Source organism: Muscardinus avellanarius, assembly GCF_963383645.1.
Source record: "Muscardinus avellanarius genome assembly, chromosome: 5".
Taxonomy (NCBI): Eukaryota; Metazoa; Chordata; class Mammalia; order Rodentia; family Gliridae; genus Muscardinus; species Muscardinus avellanarius.
This window is the reverse complement of record NC_137790.1, coordinates 74,332,065-74,344,549: the sequence shown is the minus strand read 5'-3', so window position 1 is coordinate 74,344,549 and position 12,485 is coordinate 74,332,065. Positions and strand designations below refer to the sequence as shown.

Here is a 12,485-nt window from a genome sequence, read left to right as displayed (position 1 = left end):
GTCCACAGCGCTGGGCTGCTGCTGCTGGTGGCCTGCGGGCTCGCTGGGGTTTGAAGCCCAGCCTCTCGAGACAGTCTATAGATCCTGCCCATTTGTCATAGCTCAACGCCCCCTCGACCAGTTCTCTTGCTTTTCTCTACTCCTTGGCCTAGGTGCCAGTTATTAAGCTCCATCCCCTCATGTTTCTCTCCAAATAGAGAAGTTATGGAAGCCAGGCCCGTTCCTCACTTATTTTATGACCCTCACAGTATCTGGCACGTGAGAGTTTCATAACAGTTTGTACATAGGAATATAAGTCCTTATTTGTTCTCTACCTCTTCTGCTCACTCTGCCCACAGGAGAAGAGGTGGGGAGCCACTAACATTGGAGTATCTTCCATTGGAGTATCTCAGGTGCTAGGCCCCGAGGAGACGACGAGAAAGGGCGGGAAGGTAGTTACTGGTGGAGGAATTGTTCAGTATCAGGGTTATTTGGGAGGATAAAGTTGCTGGTCGATTTGAAAGCCCAAGCATATTTGGTTTACAAATAAATACCTTAGAGAAGATCTCCACAGTCGTAGAAGGCAATATATTATCTTAGTTTAAGGAAAATAATCCTTGACCTTTGATTCTAATTCATCAAACTGGTTCTGGTTTCTTTCTTTTCTGCTTGCTTGCTTGCTTGCTTGCTTGCTTTCTTTCTTCTTTCTGTTGTGCTAGGGATTGAACTCAGGAGCATTCTACCTCCAGGCTACACTTCCCTGACCTAATTTTATTTTTTTATTTAGAAACACTGTCTCCCTAAGTTGCTAGACTGGCCTTGAACCTGAGATCCTCCAGTCTTAGCCTCCCAAGTATAAAGTAACCTACTTTGGACCCTGGCAGCTAACAGATGGACTGTTTCAAAGCTGACATTTGTCTTTGCCTCCTTCTCTTCCTCTACTCTCCCTGTTAACAAGTAACAAGCTCTTACCAGTTTACTAACCAAAGGCGTGAAAAGGACACCTGGCACTTGTGAGTCTGAGGAAGAACCAACTCAAGGATCACTTAGATGTGAATTGTGTCTCTCTGACAAGCCCACAAGACCCTGAGGAGCTAACTCTTAAAGGAAATTGATTCCTTTGTTTAGAGAGAATCCAGGGTTTGAACTCTTAAGTCCACTGGCTTTCTCTGGTTTGCAAGCAAATCAATAAATTTATTTTTCTTTCTTACCAAAAGTTTGTCCCAATTATTTGATCTGGCAAATTGAGTAAAGTACCAGCATTTGGTGATACAAATACTGGGATTACAGGTGTGTACCACCATGCCCAGGTCTCTGATTTTATTTTTATATTTCTATATTCTTTATATTTATTTTCTCTGAAGAGATTGTATTGAACAGGCAAGGAGGAAAGTCCATGCGTTTGCTAGTTGTCTCATTCCAAATAAATGCAGTAAAACTTTGTTAAAATAGCAAAATGTTAAAATCTTTTTTATTGTAAAATATTCATGCCTGTATAATCCTAGTACTTGGGAGGCTGAGACAGGAGGATTGCCATGTTTGGGGCCAGAGCTTAGCAACTTTGCAAGTCCCTGTTTCAAAAAAATAAAAAATAAAAACAACTGGGGTGTAGCTCAGAGGTAGAATGCCTGGGTTCAGTCCCCAGTCAAAAACAAAAACACTGCAATCCCTAACACTCTGGCTGATGATATACTATGGATCCACTTTATTTGCACCTGTTTGGCACTTACAGCCTTTCAAAGCCTGATAACACCTGCATTGGCTACTCCCAGGTTCCTGGAATCCACACCAGGATTCATGAACTTATGACAGAGAGCCTAGATGGCTCCTCCCACCCTCCCTCCCTTCATTCCTTATCCAAAGCCCAGGGGCATTCTACCTCCAACCCATACCCCTGGCCCTTTAAAAATTTTTCAGTTTTGAAACAAGGTCTTCCTAAGTTGCTGAAACTCTAAGTTGCTGAGGCTGATTTCAAACCTATGATCCTCCTGTCTTTGCCTCCCAAGAATGGGGATTACAGGGGTATACAACCAACCTGGCTCTGACAACTTCCAAAACAATGATAGAATGCTAGAATTAAATTAACAGCACATCTGAGGCTTCCTTGGCAATTTTAGCCAGCCAAATGTTTTAGAATACTTCTCTAGGAGACAAAAATGTCTAAAATGCTGAACAAAAAGTGTTATAACATGATTTTAGCTTATCAAAGTCTTTCAAATATTTGCTAAAAGAAAAAAACTACTCTTTTCTTTGAAAGAAGGCTTCAATTAGAAAAAAAAGATGACCAGAAATTGTATATTTAGTATAGTATATTTATAGGAATGCATAACATGTGAGATGTACATTTTGAAATTTCATCCATAACTTATAACATTTACTGTAGTAATAATAACAAGACAGCAGGTCATCACTTTACATTACACATGGGTGATTTTGACTCACAAATAAAATATTTACAACCTACCTTTACAAAACGACGTCGTATGCATACAAAATTAACAACTGCAGAAAAATTTTGAAATAATAGAACAACCGAAAACCCAGAAGATACACTTAAGGCAGACCAGCAAGACACTGAAATAATTAAGGCTGTGGAATTCTTCTGCACCTTGAAAATATAGAGCTATTTATCAATACTGTGGAGTGATTTTAAATAAATTGTTACAAAGCCTGATGGAAGTATGTACTTATATGTATATGTGTAATGGTCCCTATGGGGAAACCTGTCCACTTATGGATAAGGCCCTTTATCTGAATGGCCAGAGAAGCCCACTGCAAATTCTTAAACCGATATGGGGGAAGGGGTCACTCAAAACCAAGAGGTGCCAATGCAATTTGCAAACTATTAACAATTCAAATCCAGGTAAACAGAATAGACCTAATGATGGTCCCCTGTGTTTCATACTTTGTTGTTGTGGCAGAAGACAGAACATTCATTCCCGTGTGAGTAGAATTTGTCTTCACAAATTAGCCCTAGTGGTTTTGAATGGCCCTAACTGGTTCTCCAATAGAAAAACGGACTCACCTGGGCTGTCTGCAAATGGATAGATTTCTGCATATGAGCAATAACATATACATACATATTATACACTATATACATGTACAGATGTACATATATCTATATTTTCCAACAGTTTGCACTTTGATCTCTACTGTTCTCTGAATGGGATCTCATTCTCAAGAGTATGGTTAGTTTGTTCACAGTCTTCATTTTTGTCCAGCACTGGTTTTACTCACCTTCCCCATAGAGTAGGCTGAAGTTTGATAGAAACAGAAATAAAAGCACCAGGGTTAAAAAAATAAAATCCAACAGAGATTACAGATATGGCTTAAGTTAGTAAGAGAAGATGTATGTTTTGTTGATTCCAGATCATTGCCATAGTCTTTGAGGTCATGGTAACAAGTCTCCATAATACCCTAGAAAGTAGACTCACTTCTTGAAAGAAGTTGGTATCGACAGTCTCCTATGCCGGCCGGCCCTGGGCTAGCACGCTCACCTGGTTAAATTAGACCCCAGGAGGTGGCATCCCAACCATTGCTACTTGCACTTTCCTCACCACTTTTCCTTTTCTCAGCTAACCTCACTATCAGAAGCCATCTGACTAAGCTTGATCATCTTAATAAAAATGAAATCTGACCACATTTTAGGAATTCTCAGCAGACGAGCTGACAGGAAAATACAATACAGTGTGAATATTATTTCAGGCTTTCTATAAATGTCCCTTAAAGGTGAAATGCCTTAGAGTGATTGTTTTTTCTCTTCTTGAACTCCTACATATATTAAAAACCAGGAAGAAATGTCTTTCATAAAAATATGGCCTTACCATAGTTCTGTGTTCTATTTCTGTTTACATTTTTCCATGTGAATATTTTCTATTAGTAATGTCTAGTGCTGTGGACAAATTCCACCCTTTTTATCTCTCTAGAAATAATTAAATATCTGAGATATTTATTTTCAGAAAACAAATATTAACATAGTAGCTTCCTTTTACTTATTCTGTGTCTGTCTCTTTCTCTTTTTTGTACTGAAATTGCAAGTGTGCCCCATCACACCTGACTGTAGCTTCCTTTTTCTTGATGGAGCATGTATGAATTCTATCTTCCTTCAGCCTATCCTGGATCTAGTCATCTATTCTCAAAAGATCCATAGATTTTTAAATAGCAAAGAAAAATCATGATGTGGCTTTACTAATAAATTCACAGAAAGCGTACATACTGTGTTTGCCTAACCCAGACTCCATGAGGATGCTACCCAGGAGAGAAAGGAATAAGGTCTACATTCCTCAGAACTCATCCAGTACAATTCATTGGCTACCCTGAAAATGGACGTGGTGAGTTTGAGCTTTTGCCCTACTACAGAGACCCTTTATGTTCAACAAAGTCTGAGTTAATGCACAGAAATAATCACCATCATCCATCATCCTTGTATCATATTTGGTCTCACATATTCTCACAAATATAAAATTTCCATGCTTCTCCACGTAGGCAAGGAAAAAAGTAATAATTAACACAGGGGCCCTAAATCATGGAGACTCTGGAATAACAAATATGCTACTCCTGAAAAGACCTAACTATCTAAAAAATAGATCCAAGGCATTCCTTTCAAAAATCCACAGTCCAATTCTTTCTATATCTGTGCATTTAACTTGCCTATTCCACCATATTCTTTTGAGGCCCTAAATAAATCAATTGTGATATGAGAAGATATCTTATTTTAACTTCAGCCCTCCCAAGGAAGAAAATGACTGTTCATTTTCTCTTCATGTTCTCCTCTGTTCATTTTTCCAGAGCACAAAGCTTGAGAAGAGAAGGTAACCGTTGCTTTGGAGGGCATCTTACTCTTCACATATGCTATAGAAATACTGGACGAAGCAATTTATGGACATAAGACTTCATCTGCTCTCCTAAGCCTTTTCTATAGATAAGCTCTTAATGATCAAAATTACAGGGTAAGACTAACATTTGGACAAAGAGCACCTAGTACTTCCAATTAAAAGTAATTTACAGGATTTAACTTCATGAGTTTATAAATGGTATCTAAAGACATGGATATTGAAAACCTGGAATGTTCAAAGTTACTATCAATAAAACTCCTAGCACTGGCAGTGTATAGCACTTAAAAAAAAATCAAAGTATTTTAGACATCCCAGCTATGGTATTTTCTCGACATTCCTATGAGATTAATGTCTCCCTCTTTCCCCCCAAATCCCATTTTATCAATGGGGACATTCAGGGCAGAAAAAAACAACAACAAAGGCTTTCTGTAAGGAAGGGTGAATCTGGAATAGCTGAGGTTGAAACTCGAGAATTCCTGGTCCCATCCTATAGTCGGATGTGTTTATTTAAAAGATACTTTAAAGAAAAAAATACTGCAATATCAGCAAATCTAAATGCAATGAACTTTTTCATCTCCCATCCTCCCCTCTGAAAGGCACTACTATTTATAAAAGCCTTGTGAACCACAAAGCAGTGAGGCCAGCTTCCTCCTCTGGCTCCTCCACTCTCCCTTAGATTGTTTATGGCTGGGAGAGACCTGAAGGATACCTCCAACATTACAATTTCTTTTTCTTAAAAATTTTACCACATTCAGCTGTAAGTGGATAGAAATCTATTTAATTTGAAACAAATGAAAAAGACGTAGGAAATTATTAGACTTCTTACAAGTGATCATGGGTTGTCCCTGATCTTTTCCTTCTTTCTGCATCCCACCCTTACAACACAAGACAAAAAAGCTCTAAAAGCTAGGCAATGAATGGAAGCCAGGCAAGAAACCTGTGACTTTGACTAACATTTGTGTTTCCCATTTCAGCTGGAAGTTCACTCCCACTAAGAATTACCATAATGATCGTAAAAGTGGACTGTTTTCTCCCCCCTCTTCTCTACTACTAATAAATCTCTCTGCCAAAACAGGTACAAGAGAGTGGTGCCTGGCCCTTCCTCCCTTGCCAGCTTGCCCACACAGCACCTTAAACTATATCTCCCAGCCCCATCCTCTGGAGTGTCTTGTTATTTGCAGCTTACTATACATAATTCTTTAAATAAGACCATTATCTTATTCCTTTCGGGAGGGACCAGGAGCTTTGCAGAGAGGGAGCCTCCCTATTAGTTTTCTCCAGTTACCAAACTATATAAAATATACTTCCTTTCTCTTCATTCTATTCTAATGATTGTACTTTGGCTCCAGTTAACAATCACACTACTCTTTGTTTCTATGTCCTTCCTTCCTTTTCTGTCTATCCCAATATGAGTATTTGGGGGTTCCATGCAGCCTCACATACGGATCATCCCAACTAGGACGTAAAAGCTAATCTCAAAGCTTTGGCTCTAAGATTCTGTCAACCACCGGAGCATGCTTTGAATATCACCTTGCTGCTGCAGTCTGGCGCCCCTGTTCCAGGCCCTAGCCCTCTCCAGCAGAAACTCAGCTAAACTCTAAAGAACTCTGAAGGAAGCTGGTCACCACCTCATCCAGAGTGAAAAGATTAGAACTTGCCAGGCCATACGTTATGGATATTTGGAATCCTCAGAGCCCGCAATCTATTCCCCCACAATCCTTACGGACCAGGCTTTCCTCTTGATGCTATATACCATAATGAAGACATATCACTAAAAGGGCTATTAGTAAGCATGTTCTAGATTTTAAGATATTGTATCATCTAGTATTATACTTGCATACACATAATGAAAATTTAAATGGAGACTGCAGAGGGACAGAGAGCTCTGAGGAGTGAGGCTTGACCACCCAGGGCCATTTGCAAACCAGGAAATGTTACAGTCCAAGTCGGTGTCCACATATTTGGTTACCCCCCCCCAAGACTAAGTTCTAACTAGTCTTATTGCTTGTACTTTCTAGTAATCTTTAAACCTATAATCTTGGGATGGAATGAGGTGGAGGGTGAATGAGTGAGCTGACTTTGAAACCAGTGTATAAGAATGAGTATCCTTAATTCTATAATTCCACTGTGGGAATAAGTGACTTTACACATTAAAATTCAGGTTTGGTTTCCACCCTTTCTTTCTCACTTCAATAGGTTTGTAGTTCTATTTATCCTTCATCATTCTGCTGCTCACGCCTCTGTGCTGCATGGATTGAATTTTCTCATTCCCTTTAGTAGGAGAGAAGCAATGCCATTTAACCCAGTTTGAATAAACATTCGAGCTATATTTTTAAGATGTAATTTGCCTAGAAGCAATTTTCAAAACACATTCTGGAAAACAAAGGGTGGATCGTGTACAAACACAAGAACCTCCCCCCCAAGAAAATAAAAACAAAGGAAAAAAATCATAAAATGCCCAGGTTTAATTGCTTCCCACCAGTGGGAAATAGGGCAGTTAATAATAATCTTGTATGGAGACTATACACCAGAAAGCAGCATTGGCCTCAAAATACAATTAGTCCTTCTAGTCCAGCGAAACACTGGTGGCTGAGTGGTGAAAGCTATTGCAATCTCAGTTAAAATTCAATGCTCTGTTAGGTGATGTATCAGGTTTTGCTCCATGGCTTCAAAAAGGACTTAGGACCAGGCCTTTAAAAGGCTTATATGGCTGCCTCCTTTTGGTAAGTGCCCCTTGGCTTCCTAAGGGGCTAGAAATAAAGCAAGCCAGCTTCCTGAAGACTGTATTCTACAGCTGTAGAAGAAATCAGAAAGTGTTGGTACCTTGTTTGTAGGAACTGTAGGAAAGGTTTCTATTTGCCCTTTTGTATGAACCTGTGGTGTTTGTTGACTTATTTCAAGCCAGGTGTAGACATAAAAAATAACCCCAAAACTCTTACTGGATGTGGACTTTTTCCTGGCAGGCATTCCTGCCAGGTGAATGCTGAGCCACCAGTAAATTGGGGGATAGCGTTTCACATACAGAACCTATCATAATCAAGTCAGGAACGAGAAAAAAATACTTCTCGTGTGCAGATTGTAAAAGGGTAACATTGCTTTTTCTTAACGCACAGGTTCTGGTAAAAGATTTCTATACAAGATTTATAAAATGTTCTAAAAAATTCGTCATCTAATTGTGCTTCGTCAAAACAACGTAATGCTTCATTAAAGAAATTACTGTCTTAACTGAAGCACTTAAAGTTACTTATGGTTGATTTTATATATAACTCTATATTATAAAACTCTGAAACCTGAATGAGATCTGTTATACTGTATGTGTATATGTATCCTATTAAGAAACTATATCTAAGTTGTCTAAACCAGAATATTTGACATATGACATCTCTGTTAAATAGAATTTTTTGCTTAAGTTTTCAGCAAAATCAGAAACTTTTATACTCACCACAGTGAGCTTAAGGTTTGCCCACTTAACCACTCATTTTGGAATGTACAATTAAAATTTTATAATGGCTAATATTCTTGTGATCCTCGCCCCTCCCCATCTTTAACACTTTCTGTGACCCTTTGCATTTTTAATTTTTCAGAATGACCTCTGGGAGGTCCCTGGACGTAGGGTAACTTAAACCGCTGCTCAGACTCTGAAAAACCACCGAGGCTGAAAAGGACATCTTTCAATCCAGAGAACTTGTGGAGTGAAATAACGAACACAATTATTTACAGACACATTCAGTCTTTGGTTCCCACCGCACTTCTACGTGAAACCCCGGGGGCTGGGAGACGGCTATGTCCCCTGGTTCACCCGGCTGACAATGTAGCTCTTGACATTGGGAATGGGACGCACGTCATTCTGGTGCTTGCGGCGTTCTATGAAGCACGCCAGGCGCGAGGTGTCCAGGGGGATCTTGGAGTAGCTGCCATTGTGAGGCTGTAGCCATGGGTGCTGCAGGCAGGTAGCTGCCGTGGGCCGCCTCCGGAAGTCTTCCTGTAAGATCACGTTGATGAAATCCCTGGCAGCATTGCTCACGCCACAGAAGTATTCGTGGGGGAAGCTGAAATCCACCCTGCACACATTGATACACGTCTCCTCTTTGCTCTCATCTAAGAAGGGGGAGACCCCGCTCAGCATGACGTACGTCAGAACCCCGATGCTCCAGATGTCAGTGCCCAGGGAGACGGGGATGCCTTGGATCACTTCTGGGGCTGCAAACTCAGGGTTCCCCAGCAGGTGGTGGATGTGGAAGTGGCCTGAGATCTGGACAGCGTCCTCCAAGTCAATGAGCTTTACCCGAGGCACTGGGATCCGCAGGTCGATAAGCAGGTTTTCAGGCTGCAGGGATCCAGGGAGAAGACACATTCAGCTCTCTTGTTTGACTACCAGTAGGACGCTGCTAGTGAAAACATGGTTCTGCTATTCTTTGGTAAAGCTCAGAGCATATGGAGAATTCCCCATGAAAAGGGCATCGGTGGCTTCAAACTATGGTTTGGGACTTACTAAACTCTGAGTTTGGTGGTACTTCAGAGAACTGGTTGCACTGAAAGCCATCTCTCTCTCTCTCTCTCTTTCTTCTCTCTCATTCTCTCTCTCTTCTCTTCTCTCTCTCTTTCTCTCCCTCTCTTCTCTCTCATTCTCTCTCTCTTTATCTCCTTCTCTTTCTCTCTCATTCTCTCTTTCTCTCTCTCATTTTCTCTCTCTCATATTCTCTCTCTCCCTCCCTTTCTTCTCTCTCATTCTCTCTCTTCTCTTCTCTTCTCTTCTCTTCTCTTCTCTCTTTCTCTCCTTCTTTCTCTCTCATTCTCTTTCTCTCTCTCTCATATTCTCTCTCATATTCTCTCTCTCCCTCTCTTTCTTCTCTCTCTCTTCCTCCTCTCTCATTCTCTCTCTTCTCTTCTCTTCTCTTCTCTCTCTCCTCTTTCTCTCTCATTCTCTCTTTCATTTTCTCTCTCTCATATTCTCTCTCTCATATTCTCTCTCATATTCTCTCTCTCCCTCTCTTTCTTCTCTCTCATTCTCTCTCTCTCTCTCTCTCTCTCTCTCTCTCTCTCTCTCTCTCTCTCTCTCTCTCGGTTCTAGGGATGGAACTTAGGGCTCCATGCATACTAAACAGGAGTTCTACCACTGATATATGTTTGCACCTGGGCCCCAAATATCATGTCTTCTTAGCTTTTGGATTGAATCAGGAAAAAAAGCAACTACTCTTTTGGCAAGTAGTTTTTGGCTTCTTACTTAAGCAGCACAAATAGAAAGGGATGTTTATGGACTTCTTTCTATAAAGTCAGACTGAGTAAAGTTTCAATACCTTCTCTCACTCTAAGAATCATTCAATCATGAACACATTTATTCGTGAAAATATACTAAACTGTGTGAAAATCTATTTTCTGTTAATGATGGATTCTAATCCAAATAAATGAAATGAAGTTAAAATTGCATTCCTCAAGGGTAACGACTGGTAAGTTGCACTGAGCCGCTTAGCTGCAAAGGGCAGCTATTTCTTTATACCTTTATGTCCAAGTGTGCAACCCTGCAATTGTGGAGGTACTGCAGAGCTTCCATGATGTCTCGGATGTAGAAAGCTACTTTTTCTTCCATCAGCTCATCATGATTCATAAGGTAGTCTAAAAGCCGGCCATCGTCCATCCTGGATGTAGGGAGGTAAAGGCAAAAGAAATGTTTGTGAAGAAACAGAAAAATAGTACATGTACAAGCTGGGTTTGGTTGCACACGCCTGTAACCCCAGTACTTGGGATGCTGAGACAGGAAGATCGCACGTTCAAAGTCAGCCTCAGCAGCTTAGTGAGGCTCTCAGCAACTTAGTGAGACCCTGTTTCCAAATAAATATAAAACTAGGTCTGAGGGTATAGCCTGGAGGTAGAAGGCCTCTGGGTTCCATTCCTAATAACACACACACACACACACACACACACACACACACACACACTAATACATACAGCTGGGCATGGTAGTGCACAGCTGTAATCATAATTCTTGGGCGGCTGAGACTGGAAGATTGTAGATTTGAGGCCAGACTCAGCAACTTATTAAGACTTCAGCAACCTAGGTAGACCCTGCTTCAAAACAAAAACAGGGCTGGAGGAAGGATGGTTTAGCTCAGAAGTAGAATGTCTCTTGATTCAAACCCCAGTACCCCTGCCAAAACCAAACCAAAACCAAATTCAAACAAAACCCACACACATGTACATGTTCAAAGCCTAACGTTTCTAAGACATCTCTTGTAAATGAAGATCAATGTTGCAACACATGCATATTTTATTTCATTTATTTTCTTTTGGTACTGAGGATTGAACCTAGGGGCATTCTACTTTTTTGCTACACCCCTAGCCCGTTTTACTTTTTTATTTTGAAACAGGGTCTTGCTAAGTTGCTGAGGGCTTCACTAAATTGCTGAGGCTGGCCTCAAACCTGTGGTCCTCCTGTCTTAGACATGTGCCAGTACACCAGGCACACACCATCTTTAAAGTGGGAATAATAAGCCGGGCGTGGTGGCGCACGCTTGTAATCCCCGTGCTTGGGAGGCAGAGACAGGAGGATCGCGCAGGTTCGAAGCCAGCCACGTGCGCTGGTTTAGGAGTCCCTGTTTCCAAACAAAAAATACAAAAAATAGGTCTGGGAGTATAGCCTGGAAGTAGAAGGGTTTCCAGGAATCCCAGTACCACCAAAAAAAAAAAAAAAAAAAAAAAAGTGGGAATAATAATGAGAACGGGGAAGCCGGGCGCACGCTTGTAACCCCAGCATTTGGGAGGCTGATGTTGGGAGGATTGCAGTTTGCGGACAGCCTCAACTACTTAGTGAGTCCCTTTACAACTCAGTAAGACCCTGTTTCAAAATAAAGAATAAAATAAAAAATAGGGCAGGGGGTGTAGCTCAGAAGTCAAATGCGCCTGGGTTCCATCCCCAGATTCACAAAACAATAATAATAATAATAATAATAATAATAATAAAGATAACAACAACAACAATGGTATATAATACTTCATTAGGAGGACTATTACAAGTAAGTGCTTAATAAATAGTAGATATTTTCAGGTACCCCATTATACCAGTATTGGGAATGGCCTAGGAAGATTTGAGAAAGCTCTAATTATTAATATATTTCAAAAATAATTGTGTCAAAATGGCGGCAGACCTGGAGAGAGAAAGGCTTGGCTTGGGTCAGGAAGCAAACAGCTACTGAAACTTAGACTGACTTAGCTAAATGTAATTAGCAAGTCAATAGGAGAGGAGCACAGGCCTTTCTCTATCTACAGACAGATCTACATGATTGGATAATCTAGCTAGGATGGGAGGAGGGGTCGACCTTCATGGAAGGAGACACCTTGCCACACCTTGCTGGGGGAGGTGCCTTACAGGGTAAGGGGAGGTACCTTACAGGGACGTTCACTAGTCAGAGTCACGCAAACAAGATGGAGGTCATGGGTATAAAAAGTCCGGTCCACGTGCTGTATCTTGGGGGGATGGTGAATTGGCCTGGACCACCCTCCCCCCATGCCATTTTGGCATGGGGCTCTAACTATTTTCTGTATTTCTATCTTTCTAATAAACTTCTTTAAATCTTCAGCAACTGTCCAAGCTATGCATATTTATTCTTAGCTTAGGACAAGAACCCGCGGGTTTTTTTTCTGGTTTTGGTTGTTTTGGGTTTTGTTGTGGTTTGA

General features: G+C 40.8%; 1 protein-coding gene across 5 annotated transcripts in view; it reads right to left on the bottom strand.

The window, feature by feature from the left end:
• Positions 1-8,595: 8,595 nt before the first annotated feature.
• KALRN (kalirin RhoGEF kinase) overlaps positions 8,596-12,485 on the bottom strand; it is a gene marked incomplete at both ends in the record, with an annotated part of 686,722 nt that continues 682,832 nt past the window's right edge. For all 5 annotated transcript variants that reach the window (XM_080696283.1, XM_080696272.1, XM_080696284.1 and 2 more), the window contains 2 exons: positions 8,596-9,141; positions 10,312-10,450. In XM_080696283.1, the coding sequence (XP_080552409.1) occupies positions 8,596-9,141; positions 10,312-10,450 (685 nt within the window). The remainder of the gene's footprint in view (positions 9,142-10,311; positions 10,451-12,485) is intronic.